The sequence below is a fragment of the Erithacus rubecula genome (assembly GCF_903797595.1).
Source record: "Erithacus rubecula genome assembly, chromosome: 2".
In the NCBI taxonomy this organism is placed as follows: domain Eukaryota; kingdom Metazoa; phylum Chordata; class Aves; order Passeriformes; family Muscicapidae; genus Erithacus; species Erithacus rubecula.
The window spans coordinates 212859-228281 of NC_136685.1; the positions used below are offsets into that span (position 1 = coordinate 212859).

The 15423-nt window shown below is 50.6% G+C and overlaps 1 protein-coding gene across 1 annotated transcript in view; it reads left to right on the forward strand.

The window, feature by feature from the left end:
• The first annotated feature begins 102 nt into the window (after window positions 1-102).
• The window catches only part of OTOF (otoferlin), an 82324-nt gene continuing 67003 nt past the window's right edge, over window positions 103-15423 (forward strand). Inside the window, exons 1-3 of the mRNA XM_079325992.1 lie at window positions 103-187; window positions 8314-8413; window positions 12975-13189. Of these exons, the coding sequence (XP_079182118.1) occupies window positions 8333-8413; window positions 12975-13189 (296 nt within the window). The 5' untranslated portion in view covers window positions 103-187; window positions 8314-8332. The remainder of the gene's footprint in view (window positions 188-8313; window positions 8414-12974; window positions 13190-15423) is intronic.

Consider the following 15423-nt stretch of genomic DNA (forward strand, 5'->3'; position numbering starts at 1 on the left):
TCTTTGCTCATCCATCTCCATCTTTTCCCAAAACACTCCTGACTCATCCCTCTTCTTTTCCCAAAACTTTTGGCTCATCCATTTCCTCTTTTTCCCAGACTTTCCGCTGGCCAGTGGCGACCAACATTGATGGGAATGAGATCCTGGAGATCCAAGTGTTCAACTACAGCAAAGTCTTCACCAACAGGTGAGTCAATCCTTCCTTTCCTTTCCTTTCCTTTCCTTTCCTTTCCTTTCCTTTCTTCCTTTCCTTTCCTTTCCTTCCTTTCCTTTCCTTTCCTTTCCTTTCCTTTTTTTCCTTTCCTTTCCTTTCCTTCCTTTCCTTTCCTTTCCTTTCCTTTCCTTTCCTTTCCTTTCCTTTCCTTTCCTTTCCTTTCCTTTCCTCTTTCCTTTCCTTTCCTCTTTCCTTTCCTTTCCTCTTTCCTTTCCTTTCCTCTTTCCTTTCCTTTCCTTTCCTTTCCTTTCCTTTCCTTTCCTTTCCTTTCCTTTCCTTTCCTTTCCTTTCCTTTCCTTTCCTTTCCTTTCCTTTCCTTTCCTTTCCTTATTGTGATGTTTGTTTCCATAAAATTCCTGTGCTTCAAAGGAAATTGGAATTTTTTTTGGTGGATCATCCAGGTAGAGGTTGATGCTGGAATGTGTTTTTCCAGATTGTCCCAAATCCTGCAGGTGTTGGATTGATGGTGTCCAGGGAAATTGTGGCTGTCCCATCCCTGGAAGTGTACAGGGAAAGACTGGACGAGGCTTGGAGCCACTTGGGATAGTGGGAGGTGCTGGGCTTGGAATGGGATGGAATTTGGAATTGGAATGTGATGGGATTTAAGGCCCCTTCCCACATGGATCTATGAGCAGATCTGGGAAAGAGAAGGATCCAGGGAATCCTTGGAGCTGCTCCCCGAGCCTCAAGGGACTCCAGGAGAGCTGGGATTGGGGAAAGGGCTGGAGGGGCAGGAGCCAGGGAATGGCTCCACTGGGAAAGGGGAGCTTGGGAAGGGATTCCTGGCTGGGCTGGAATTCCCAGAGAATCCCTGGATCCCTGGCAGTGCCCAAGGAAAAATTTGAAACACCCTGGATAGAGGGATTGGAATGGGATGGGATTTGAGATCCATGAATCCCATCCAAACCATTCCGGGATTCTGGGATCCAGGACACTCAGGATCCATCCCGAGGGATTTTTATGGAATTGGGGGATGGAAAAGGGAAGGGAGACCCTTCCTGGAGTCCCAAATTCCCGGTGAAGCCCCTGGATCCCAAAATTCCCTCTTGGAGAGGAGTTGGGATGGGGCTGGATCCAACCCCAGGCTGGGAGAGCCGGGAATGTGCAGCTGGATCAGGGGAGGATCCAGGGAATCCTCGGAGCCTTTGGCAGAGGGAAAGGAGAGCTGGGATTGGGGAAAGGGCTGGAGGGGCAGGAGCCAGGGAATGGCTCCACTGGGAAAGGGGAGCTGGGGAAGGAATTCCTGGCTGGGAGGGTGGGGAGGAGAAGGGAAGAGCTGGGAATGTTGCTCCAGAAATGCTGGGAATGCATGGAACAGCAAATCCCACTAAAACAAGGTAGTGCTGAAACTCCAGCAAATCATTCTTTTCCGGGAATAAATTGGAGGAGAAGGAGAGTGGAGAGGAGGGAGAGATTTGGGAACATCTCTCCAGGAATAAGTGGGAAAAGAAATTCCATTAAACCAGGGCAGTGCTGGAACTCCAGCCCATCCTCGGAATCAGCTGGGGGAGAGGGGAGAGGAGGGAAAATTTTGGGAACACCCCTTCAGGAATGCCGGTGACATGTGGGAAAAGAACCCCCCTAATCCCAGCCCATTCTCCTTGTCCAGAAACTGGAAGAGGAGGAAGAGAGAGAAGGGAGAGGGTTTGGGAACATCCCTCTGGGAATGTCTGGAATTCCAGAGCAGGGAAAGCAGGGCTGGAACTCAGAATCAGCTGAGGAGGAGGAGGAGGAGGAGAGGAGGAGGAAGAGGCTTGGGAGCATCAGGGAAAGCTGATCCAGGCTCTCCATGAATAATTCACATGTGGCTGATGAAGGCTGTTGATCAAAGGCCTGGAAAAAGGCAGGAAACCTGATCCAGGACCTGATCCAGACCCTCTGGAATGGGCAGGGAGTCACATCCCAGTGGCTCTTTCTGTTCCCTGTGGCTGTCACAGGCAATTCCTGGGAATGTGGTCCTTGTGAGCCTCCTCCAGCTGCCTCTGGATCCTGGTGGGTTCATCCTGGCATTCCCAGGGCGCTGAGCATCCAAGGAAAAGGGCAGGGTTGGATGAGGGAGAACTTCCTAACCGCCCCCCAGCATCCCAAAATTCCTGTCCCCAGCTGCTGGATTGGGAATTTCCAGGCTGGGAATCTCTTTGGGATACATCCAAAGCATCCAGGTGTGGGTGGAGGAGGGATGGAGCCACATCCTGCCCGTGGGTCATTCCCAGGTGGGAATTCCCACTGGAATTTCGCATGAGGGAAGGATCAAAAACTGTGGGGCCTCCACATCCTGAATAAAAACCAGGAGATTCCTATGAAATAATGAAATAGAAATAATAATGAAAAAAAATGAAAATAATAATGAAAATAATAATTGAAAATAATGAAATAATTGAAAATAATCTGTCCAATTCCATCCTGCAAAATCCTGGTGTGAGGTGGGATGGCCTGGGTGGGAATACCAGGATCCTGCTGGAATTCAGTTGTTTTCCATGATCTCCTGGTCCCCTGGGAGATCTTCAGAACCCCTCCAGGGTGGGAGAAAATTCCTGGGATGTTTTCCCATGGTTTCAGACCCTGGGAAAGGATAGATGGAGGAAATTTGAGATCCCAAATTTTTGGGGATTTGAGTAGGAAAAGCCACCATGGGATATTCCTGAGGGATGTGGGAATGGGAATCACACCCAGGCAAGGGGAAGATCCAGGGAAAAAAAGCAGAGGATGAATCCGAGGCAGCTGTGATCCAGTGGATATGGAGCATCATCCCCGTGCCCCATTCCCAAACTTTTGGGACAGCCTGGTCCAGCCTTTCCAAGCTTTTCCTTGTGCAGAAAACAGGGATAACACCTGGCAGAGATCCCAATGAATGATCTTAAGGAATAATGTTGTGCACAAAACCCAGGAGATTTCACTGCAGGGAATTCTGTCTCCTCCTTGTCCCCGTTTTCCTCTGGAGCAGCAACGGGATTCAGCCCAAAGCCACATTCCAAACCCAGAGCAGGGGCACAGATTATTTTCCTATGGAAAACTGATCCCGTGGAGGAGAGGCAGGAACACAAAGAGCCGGATTCCGAAGGGTTTAATCCATCCCTGGAGTCTCCAGGGTGGAAAAAGAGCTTGGTCCCATCCTTTGTTCTTCTCCAGCCATGGAGATCCTGGCACAGCTCAAACCCTTTGTGTCTCCAGAGGGATCCGAGTTTCATCCGTGGAAAATTATCCGGGGCTGGAGCAGGAGAACGGAAAAATTTAACTCTGGAGCTGGAGGGTTCCCTGTGGTCTGACTGCCCTCCCCATGTGGAGCAGTTACGTGGGATTTTGGGATGGAATTCCAGCTGTGAGGCTGTGAGGAGCTGGGGTGGAATTCCCAGGGGAAGTTCTGGCTGTTGCATCCCTGGAAGGATAAAAAAAAAAAAAAAAAAAAAAAAAAAAAAAAAAAAAAAAAAAATTAGGATGGGGCTTGGAACAATCGGGGATTGCAGGAGGTTGGGGTTGGAATGGGATCAGCTTTCAGGTGCTTCCCATTCCAGAATTTCAGGCTGGAATCCTCAGTGACCAATCCCTTGCGTGACCCCTTCAGATTTTGTGGAATTTTTAATTTCTGGATCCAAACACGGAATAACACTGATCCAAACAGGGAGTAAAAGCGTGAGCTCACCAAACTGCCACTTCAGAAATCTCATCCCAAATTGAATTTCCTGGCAGGATGTTTCCATCCCCAGGGCTCACTCATTATCCTACTCCACTCACCTTCCAAAGAAAAATCCATTTCTATTTAATGGGAATTTTTTCCTGAAGGAAAAGGGGGAGGAAACTTCCCCAGGGCAACTTTTAATAGCTGGAGGCTGCTGAGCTGGAGCAGCTGGAGTGTCCCAGATTTCTCCAGGTATTCCAGGTGAAAACAAACCTGGAGTAATTACAGGCTCCTGCAAGTGAAGGGGACAATTAGGAGGGAATTGATTTTGTAAACTCTAATTCCAAGGCGTGAGACAATTTTGGGTGAAGCTGCAATTGGCAAGGAGGGAAAATTCATTAATTCATTCCAGAAAAGCTCATTCCAGAGCAAGCTCCAGGCAGGAACTGCAGGAGGAAGGAGCTGGAATTAATCAGGATTGTCCAAGCAGGGATTTGGACATCCATGGAAAAGCTGCAGGTTCCAAATGGGAATTGGGCACATCCCACTATCCCAGGTGCTCCAAGCATCAAAGTCCAACCTGGCCTTGGATACTTCCCTGGGGGTTCAGCAGGATGATTCCCTGGAAGGGGCCAAAGGGTGTGGAATCGCTTGCTTCCCTTATCCCACCTTCCAGGGGTGTCTGGAAGTGGGGGCCAAACTGGGATGGAGGTTCCCAGGATTTGGGGTCTTGTCAGTTACCAGGGATGGAGGATCCATGGATGGATCCATGGAGAATGGATGGATGGATGGATGGATGGATGGATGGATGGATGGATGGATGGATGGATGGATGGATGGATGGATGGAGGGATGGATGGATGGAGGGATGGATGGATGGACGGATGGATGGATGGAACCATGGATCCATGGATGGTATGGATAGGTGGAACCATGGATCCATGGATGGAGGGATGGATGAGGGGATGGATCCAATGCATGGATGGATAGATGAATCCATGGATGGATGGATCACGGATGAATGGATGATGAATCCATGGATGAATTGAGCAATGAATCCATGAATGGATGGATGGATGGATCCCTGAATGAATCCATTGATGGATAGATCCATGGATGAATGGATGGACAGATCCATGGATGAATCCGTGGATGGATCCATGAATGGATCCATGGATGGCTGAATAAATGAATGGATGGATGGATCTATGGATGAATGGATAGATAAGTCCATGGATTGAAGGATAGATGGACCCATGGATGAATGGATGGATGTATCCCAGGATGAATCCATGGATGGATGGACCCATGAATGGATGGATCTATGGATGGATGGAGACACCATTCCCAGAAAAGAGCCTCTCCCTGGCTTCAGAAGCAGAATTTGCCATTGAATCAAACAGTACCTAAATGCTGAGGGAGCAGAGAGGGAAAAGGGGATTTCCTGGGCTGGAGGAAGCTCTTGGCACAGACAGGTGGAATTCTTGCCCTTGGAAAAGCTCAGTTCTGGCTAAGCCTGGCCGGATTCATGGGATTCACCATCACCCCAGTCAACGTGTCCCTGGAATCATCCCAGGGGTACCAGAGGCATCTCTGGAAGCTGGGATGACCCATTGGGGGCAAATCCTGGTGGGTCCTGGGCTTTGGAGCACCCCAGACTCCCCGATCCCAGGATTTGAGCGAGCTCCAGGTACAGAACCCGCCTGGCTGGGGTTGGAAACCTGAGCTGCTCCTCCGGGCTGATAAAATTACAGATGACCCAGAAAATTTCCCTTTTTTTCCATCAGCAGAAATGCTGGGGAAGGGAGGGAGCAGGGCCCTGATGAATTATGGAACACTTGGAATTGAACGGCTGCACAGACAAGTCCTGAATATTTAATTCTGTCTTGCTCGGATCCTGCCGGGGAGGGGAGAAATCAGCTCGGGAAGGATCTGAGAGAGGACAGGAGCTTCTCTGGGATCCCGTGCCAGGGATCATCACCTTCACAGCCAGGAATTCCTTCCCAAGATCCCATCTATCCCTGCCCAATGCTGCAGGGAATGGCTCAGAGTTTTGTCAGGGATTCATGGAATGGTTTGGGTGGGAAGGGACCTTAAGGATCATCCCATTCCAACCTTGACACCTCCCACTGTCCCAGCTGCTCCCAGCCCCTCTTGGACACTGCCAGGAATCCAGGGATTCTCTGGGAATTCCATTCCAACCCCTCCCCACCCTCATAGCCAGGAATTCCTTCTCAAGATCCCACCCCAAGCTCTCTTTTCCCAATGGGAATCCATTCCCTGGGTCCTGTCCCTCCCTGCCTTGTCCCCAGTCCCTCTGAGCTCTCCTGCAGCCCCTTCAGGCCCTGCCAGGGGCTCTGAGCTCTCCCTGGATCCTTCTCCTCTCCAGGTGAACATTCCCAGCTCTCAGAGCAGCTCCATGGCCTCATCTGGACTCTCTCCAGCAGCTCCACATCCCAGTGTTGGATCCCAGAGCTGGAGCAGGGGGATATTCCAGGAGGAATTTCCTGTTCCTTCCTCAGCCCTCTCTGGGCATTGAACACCTGGGAGCCAAAGGTGCCTGGGTCCACCTGGATCCAAGAGGAGCAGGGAAGCCCCCACCATACCCTGGAATGTTTTAGATTCCAAACAGGTTAAAAAATAGGGATAGGAACCCAGATCCCTGCAGGTACCTGAGGAATAGCTGGAATTGGCCTGGATGATCATTGTGGGACCCTTCCAACTCAGAATATTCTGTGGAATAAAGCCAGGCTTTTCTCAAGGAATACTTTCCAAAGCAAAAGTGCTGCAGCTCTGTCAGTCAGGGAATCATGTTGTTTTCCAAACCCTGAAATCCAGGTGGATCCAGCAGCGTTCTCCTCATTCTGGAGAAGAAGGACGTTTCTTCTGGATTGGGAATTATGGAGTAAACAAAGGAAAAGTTTTCCTTTTCTGTGTCCTGCAGGACACCTTGGAGACAGAGCCCTGCTGGGATTGATCCATGCTTGGAATGTGGAAAATGAGGGGTGGAAGTGGAAGTCCTGCAGGGAATTGGAGGGATTGCAGCGTGTCCAGGGAAGGGAACGGAGCTGGGGAAGGGGCTGAGCCCCAGCAGAGGCTGAGGGAGCTGGAAAGGGGCTCAGCCTGGAGAAAAGGAGCCTCAGGGGCACCTTGTGGCTCTGCACAACTCCCTGCCAGGAGGGGACAGCCAGGGGGGGTCGGGCTGTGCTGCCAGGGAACAGGGACAGGACAAGGGAAATGGGCTCAGGCTGGGCCAGGGCAGGCTCAGCTTGGACAGCAGCAGGAATTTCCACTGTAACTGGAGCTTGGAACCACCTGGGATTGTGGAACGGGATGAGCTCCAGGGTCCCTCCCCACCCAAAGCATTCCATGATTCCATGACATGGTGCAGATGGATGAGGGGCAGTCCCTGCTCCCTGTTTGAGTCACTGTGGACATTCCATATGGAAAAGGATCCCTCAGCTGCATCCCAGGAATTCAAGAGTGATGGTTCCCAAACCTCCTTTCCTTATCCCAGCAGCATTCCCTTGGAATTGCTCCTCTCTCAGCTTCTCCTTTTTCCATCCTCTCCACTGATCCATGATTTCACCTCTCCCTCCTCCTAATAAAAAATGGGAAGCAGAGCCTGCACAGCTCCTCAGACAGCAAAGCCCTTTTCCCATGAAAACCAGGTCCTGGTGGGTGAGAACTCCCAGGATTTCCTGTCTGTTGGAATTCAAAATGCAGGGAAATCTCAAAACACTAGGCATGTAAGCCAAAGCTCAGAATTAAACACAGGATCTGATTTGAAACCTTGGAGAAGATTCCCAAACTTAGGTGCTAGAAGCAAGAATGTGGATTTATTGCCTAAAGCAGAGACTTGTTAAATTGAGTAAAGTTCAGCGTTTAGAGCTTAAGATACAGAAAAATTTAAAAGTGGTTACAAAGGTAACCAGAAGTTTTAAAGTGCAGAATTCCTCTCTAAAAAGGAATTTCAGGAACAACGAGGTTCACTTGGAATCTCGTGACCCCAGGAATGGTCCCCCTTCCCCTTTCCTCCCTTTTATATCTCCAACTTTGATAAAAATCACACTGAGTGGATTCTGAGTTATCATGAAATGTCATGGAATCACGGAGTGGTTTGGGTGGAAAGGGAATTTTAAGCTCATCCACAAACTGTAGGTTTTTTAACACGATTGGTTAAGAAAACTCACACTGGAGTACGAGTCAATAAGATGAAATATTTTAGTATTGGGTTAGAAATATAAATATTCTTGTTAGCAGTGTTTTATTGGCTAATAAATGGGTAATAAGAATTAAGAAGTCCTGTGACTTCTGAGCCACGAGGTGAAGATCTGTGGGATGAACTCACACTTCCTGCCTACGTAGAAAACAAGGGAAATAACCCACACTCCCTAAAGCTCCCCATCTCTGCTCCATCAGAGAATCCCTCCAGGGAATGTGGTGTGGGATCAGTGGTCTCACGGTGCCCTTGGCCCCGCAGGCTCGTGGGGACGTTCCGCATGGTGCTGCAGAAGGTGGTGGCCGAAGGGCAGCTGGAGGTGACGGACACGCTCATCGACGACAACAACTCGGCCATCCAGGTGTGCCAAGGGGGGGGTGGAACTCATTCCTGACATTTTCCGTGCGTGACAGAGTCCCTGCTGCGCCTGTGGGAACGGGAATGTTGGTGTTGCCATACGGATTCCCAGCCTTGGGTTGATATCCTGTTATTTCTGGATGGAAGGGATGAGCTGGGAATGTCCAGAGGGTGCCTGGATTGGAGAAGTGTGGAAATTTTGGGATGGGAGAAAAAGCAGGGATAGATCCGGTTTGGTGCCAGCCCAGGGTGGAATCACTGAATTCCAGGTTGGTTTGGGTGGGAAGGGACTTTAAATCCCATCTCATAAAAATCCAATCTCCCCCCAGCATCCCAGGGTGATCCAGCCTTTCCTTGGACACTGCCAGGGATCCAGGGATTCTCTGGGAATTCCAGCCCAGCCAGGGATTCCTCCCCAAGCTCCCCTTTCCCAGTGGAGCCATTCCCTGGCTCCTGCCCCTCCAGCCCTTTCCCCAATCCCAGCTCTCCTTTCCCTCTGCCAAAGGCTCCGAGGATTCCCTGGATCCTCCCCTGATCCAGCTGCACATTCCCGGCTCTCCCAGCCCTGGGATTCAGAGCCTGGCATTGGATCCATCCACAGCCTGACTCCTCTCTGGGAAGGAATTTCAGGAATGAGGGGATTAACTTGGAATCTCAGGACTCCAGGAAGTGTCCCCCTTCCTCTTTCCTCCCTTTTACATCCTCAACTTCCATAAAAAAATGCCACTGAACGGATTCTGAGCATCCTTTATCATGGAATCATGGAATGGTTTGGGTTGAAAGTTAAACCTCATCCAGTTCCACCCCCTGCCAGTGGGATGGGTGGGATATTGGGAAGGAATTCCTGGCTGGAAGGGTGGGGAGAGACTGGGGTGGAATTTCCAGGGAATCCCTGGATCCCTGGCAGTGCCCAAGGCCAGGCTGGCCAGTAGAAAGTGTCAGGGTTGGAATGAGATCAGATTCCAGTTTGGGATTCCAGGATTCCATCCCAAACCCTGGCCAGGCTCAGAGCCCCCTTCTCATGCTTGGGTTATTTCATTCCAAAATCCTCATTATTTTACCATCAGGAATTTGGGAGGGCTCAACTTCCACCCGTTGATTTTTCCTCTCTGCCCCATGTGACACTGAAGGATCCTAAAAATACGGGTTTTTCCTCCTTCAGAGTGCAATTCTAATCAGGCAACATCCCAATAAACCAGAGAGCAGCTGGGATTATTTTTTCCCAAGCACATCTGCACTCCTTGCATCTTCCCTCCCTCCTCAGGACTGGATTCCTGGTTTCCATTGGTCCAATTGCCTCCATCCCCCCAGGTGAGGCCATTCCATGGAATCCTGCCTTGCTCCCTGATAATTCCAAGAATTCCGCACATCTGCCGCTGTCCATGGTGCTGGGCGAGGCTGGTTTCCAACGGAACCCCCGGGGCTGGAGAGCAGGGTCAGAAATAGCCGCGTTTCCAAGCGAGTTCCAAAACTCCGTTTCCATGGGAAACGGCTGCTGGGAGATGGGAACTCAGCCAGGGAAACGGCGGCTGATCCGAACAGGGGGAGCTTTTCCTTAGGATGGGGGCTCGGGTCTCCAGACTGGGGGGGATCTCATCCTGTTTTTCCCAGAGGGGTGGAAATGATGGGATTCCAGGTGAGGAGCTGCTGCCTCAGGGATTTTCTTGTGATCCAAGGGCCTGGGTAAACAGAGTCCTGAAGCAGCCACGGAGCTGTTCCCAGGGCTGGGAGAGCTGGGAATGTGCAGCTGGATCAGGGGAAAATCCAGGGAATCCTGGGAGCCTTTGGCAGAGGGAAAGGAGAGCTGGGATTGGGGAAAAGGCTGGAGGGGCAGGAGCCAGGGAATGGCTCCACTGGGAAAGGGGAGCTTGGGAAGGGATTGCTGGCTGGGCTGGAATTCCCAGAGAATCCCTGGATCCCTGGCAGTGTCTCAAAGGAAAGGTTGGAACCACCTGAGGTGTTGAGGATTCTGGGATCAAGGATACTCAAAATCTGTCCCGAGAGATTTTAATGGAAGTTGGGAATGGAAAAGGGAAGGGGGATCCCAAATTCCCAGTGAAGCCACTGGATCCCAAAATTCCTTCCCAGAGAGGAGTTGGGATGGGGCTGGATCCAACCCCAGGCTGGGAGAGCCGGGAATGTGCAGCTGGATCAGGGGAGGATCCAGGGAATCCTCGGAGCCTTTGGCAGAGGGAAAGGAGAGCTGGGATTGAGGAAAGGGCTGGAGTGTGAGGAGGGGCTGGGCTGGAATTCCCAGAGAATCCCTGGCAGCACCTGGATCATGGGAGGTGTCGGGATAGGAATGGGATGGGATTTAAGGTCCTTTTCCCCCATGCTGAGGCAGTTTCTGGGAACAGCCTCATTTTTCCATAATGGAACCTGAAGGAAAGGTTGGAAATTGTTTTCTTTTTTCTGGGCTGGCTGAAAAAACATTCCTGGCATCTCCCATCCTCCCTCCTGACTTTATTGCCTTGGCCAGGAGATTAAAAACTCCAGGAACGCTGGAGCCAGGAGCAAAATTCCGGCTGTGTCCAGTCTCCTACAACAGAAAAACCAGGATGGCTCTAAATTAATTTTTTCTCAAGCAATAGGGGAAAAAAAAATCCATAAAAAATCAATTTAAAACCCCCAGGGAAAGCTCAACCCCTCCCAGCTCTGCAGGGTAGTTTCTCCTTCTTCATTTTCTTTCCCATTCCATTGTTTCTAACAGGAATTTCTCCTAATTCCAGCCCACTCCTCCTAATTGCCCTTCCAAGGGATGATCCCACTCATCCATAAATCTTTCAATTTTATTATATCCTTCATTTTTCCTGCCTTGAAGGGATTTTTAAACTCCTAAATCCAGCTGGAAAAGGAGATTTAAACCCCGAATATCCAAAAATGTGAAAATCTGAATATTTCAACCTTGATCCCTGTTTTTCCTCCTCATTTACTGGTTTGGGTTTTGTTTTTTTGAGTTTTTTTTACATTCTCCAACAGCTTGGTGGGGGTAACAGGGGGAAAAATTTGGTGTGATTGACTCCAATTTGGGGTTTGAAAAAAAATAAAAAAAAAAAAAAAATTAAAAAAACCAAGATAAATCAATCAAAACCTTCCCCCAGAGCTCCATTCCCAGCTGGGACTGAGTCACCCTTTGGCTGTCACGTTTGAAATGTACAGAATCCCTGTGGAATTGCTGTTATCTTCCCAAATCTTGGATTTTCCAGCCTTCCATCATCCTCTTGTACAGAGCAGGTGAGGAGGCTGCACCTCCTCTTAAACATAAACACGGGGAAAGGAGGATTTCTGCAAGAAATGTTCCCATCTTTTGAACCTTTTTTTTTTGTGGTTTTATCTGAAATTCATTGGTTTTGAACCCAAAATAACAGATAATTTCTCCATGGAAGCAGAGTGGAGGTGGAAAAGTGCTTTTTCCTTGTACTTTAATCTCAGCAGCAGCTGTCAGCTTTTCAAAAAAGATTTTTTTTTTTAGGAGAGGGAATTGGTTTTTGGCTTTTTCCCCCCAGTTCGCTTTGTCCAAATCTGAGCTTTTAGAAGGATTTTGGCCATGGGAGCAAAGGCAGCAGGGTGAAATCCCACAGACTCGATTCCATTTGGAATCCGGGGAAAGATTTTAGGGAGAAAAAATGAAAGATTTTAGGGAGAAAAAGACTTGAAAGCTCCAGACCTGAATTTGCTGCAACCTGGAGTAAAATGGGAAGAGGAAAAGGGAGAGGAATTTACTCAGAGTTGGTTCATCCAAGGAGGTCCAGATTAAAGATGGGATATGGGATATTGGGAAGGAATTCCTGGCGAGGAGGAGTTGGGATGGAATTCCCAGAGAAGCTGTGTCTGCCCCTGGATCCCTGGAAGTGTCCAAGGAAAGGCTGGAGGGGCTGGGATGGAATTCCCAGAGAAGCTGTGGCTGCCCCTGGATCCCTGGAAGTGTCCAAGGAAAGGCTGGAGGGGCTTGGAGCAGCCTGGGATAGGGGGAGGTGGAATGGGAATGGGATGAGTTTTAGGGTCCCTTCCCACCCAAACCATTCCAGGATTCCATGATCCATAAGAGGTTTGAGATGAAGCTTGGACACAGCCAGCACCAGGTTCCTCCGTGTCCTCAAGTGCCACCCGGGCTGGTCATGGCTGGAATGGGAGATCCAAACCAAACCCAATCCAAAATTCCCATTCCTCAAAAATTCCCAGCCCTGCCTGGAGACGGGACCAGGCTGGAGTAAAGCACCACAAATCCATGGATTAGGAGCGTCCCAGGGTAAAATTCCCAACAAACTGGTGGTCCAGGGAACATCAGGGAACTCCGTCTGCTCCTGGTGCCTTCAGCTGCTCCCAGGGCTTGCAGCTCTCCTGGGCTTTTCCTCCTGCTGGAGAATCTGGGATGCACCGGGAATTCCTGATGAATCAGCACCATGGTCAGATCCCTCTCCTGCCATAAACTGCTCCCCAAGCGTTCAGAAACGGAGAAAATTTGGGATCAGCGAGGCTAAAACATCCAACAGCCGATGCTCTTCCCACTTTTTTTGGGTTTCCCGGGATATTCCACGGGCGCTGATATTCTCCCTGTCTTGCAGACCAGCATCTCCATCGAGATCCGCTACCAGGCTCTGGATGGGACCGTGGGCAGCACCTGGAACGACAAGGAATTCCTGGAGACGCCCAGCGTGCACTCGGAGGGGGATGGAAGGTATTCCTTGGAGACCGACAGCCTCCTGTCCGACCCCCGGCACGGCTGCGACGCCTCTCCCGGGAAATCCAGCCAGCAGCCCACCGAGAGGAGCTTCCGGAGGTAACGGGATGAGGAGCTCCTGGAGGTGGGATTGGGGGGGATTGGGGGGGCTGGATTGTGGGGAAAGGGCGGTGTCATCCCAGTGATGCTCCAAAGGGCAACTCCTGCCCTCGGGGGATCCATGGAATAGCTGCAGGTGAGGGTGGGATCCAGGTGGTTCCAGCAGGTCCTGGTGATTCAGGACACAGATGAACTTCCAGGATTGCAGCTCTTGGAGGGAAACTTTCATTCCATGTAGATCCCAAGGGAATAAAAGGTCTGGATGCAGGTCAGGGCTCACTGGTGGATCCATGGAATTCAGGTGAGGATCCACAGAACAGTTCCAGGTGAGGTTGGGATCCAGGTGGTTCCAGCAGGTCCTGGTGATCTAGGACAGAGCTGAGCTTCCAGGATCACAGCATGTGGAGAGAAAATGAGATTCCATGCAGATCCCAAGGAAAAAAATGGTCTGGATGTAGGCCAGGGCTCACTGGTGGATCCATGGAATTCAGGTGAGGATGCATGGAACAGTTGCAGGTGAGGGTGGGATCCAGGTGGTTCCAGCAGGTCCTGGTGATTCAGGACACAGCTGAACTTCCAGGATTGTAGCACTTGGAGGGAAAATGTGATTCCATGCAGATCCCAAGGGATAAAAAGGTCTGGATGCAGGTCAGGGCTCACTGGTGGATCCATGGAATTCAGGTGAGGATGCATGGAACAGCTCCAGGTGAGGGTGGGATCCAGGTGGTTCCAGCAGGTCCTGGTCATTCAGGACACAGATGAACTTCCAGGATTGTAGCACTTGGCAAGAAAATGTGATTCCAGGTAGATCCTGAGGGGATAAAAGGTCTGGATGCAGGTCAGGGCTAAAAGGTGGATCCATGGAATTCAGGTGAGGATGCATGGAACAGCTCCAGGTGAGACTGGGGTCCAGGTGGCCCTGGAAGCTCCTGGTGCTCCACCACACCTGGAGAGAGCTGAACTTCCAGGATTGTAGCACAGAGAGGGAAAGTTTCATTTCATCCTGATCCCGAGGGGATAAAAGGTCTGGATGGGGGTCAGGGCTAAAAGGTGGATCCATGGAACAGTTCCAGGTGAGGGTGGGATCCAGGTGGCCTCCAGCAGGTCCTGGTGCTTCAGGACAGAGCTGAAATTCCTAAATTGTAGCACTTGGAGAGAAAATGTGATTCCATGCAGATCCCAAGTGGATAAAAGATCTGGCTCCTGGCCAGGCCTCAGAGGTGGGATTTAGGTCCAGGTGCAATCTCAGGTGTCCATGGTGCTCCCAGGATTGAGGAGGCTCCAGAGCAGCCATTGGGCTCTCAGTCACTCCCAGGATAAGTGAAATCCCACACCAGGTGATTCCTGCTGTGAATCCCTGATGAATCCCAAGGTGGCAGGTGGGACACTTCCAGTTCTTCCAAGGGAAGTTCCAGTTTTCTCATTTAGGGATCCATGAGTTTCCTTGTGAGCTCCTGGGATCTGCCCCTGGCTGGGAACAATCCAGGGACTGAATCCCGACATTCCTTGGCACAAAGCTGCTGGACCCAGCTGCAATCCCAGCCCAGTGACTGGGAATGCTGCAGGTGACTCCGTTGGGATGGGATCCCTTCTCCATGACCCTATGGATACTCAGGGCACAATCCTTGGATGGTGGAGTCCCCATCCCTGGAGGTGTCCAAGGAGTTCCTGGATGTGGCACTCAGTGCTCTGGGCTGGTGACAAGGTAGACTCGATGATCCTGGAGGGATTTTCCAACTTCTGGGATTCTGTAAATCTGGGATTTGCAGCCACGAAGGGATTCATGGAATTCTAAGGTGGATTTTCCAGGCAGCTTTCCACAGTTTTTGGAGTTGTGTTGTCCAGGATTGGTTTGTCAATGGATCCAACTCTCGAATCCATTGGAAAAGGGAGCAGCTGGAAGAGGGGAGACATCAAAGCCCTGAGGTTGCTGGAATTCTTAAGGAATGAGGTGGAGATGGAAGGGAGACTCTGGGATTGGGAGAGGGGGGCAGTGAAGGCAGAGCTGGGTCCTGCTGTCACCCACGGCTCCCTCCGGAACACCACATTCCCTGCCTGCTCCTCATGGATCAAACACTCCCATGGGGATGGGCAAAGGAAGAGAATCCCTGTACTCCCAAATCATGGAATAGTGGAGTGTCAGAACCATTTCAGCTGGAAAATTCCTCTGATGTTTGCCAAGTCCAAACATTTCCCTGGCACTGGAAATCCCTAAATCCACAGGGGAGCCCAGC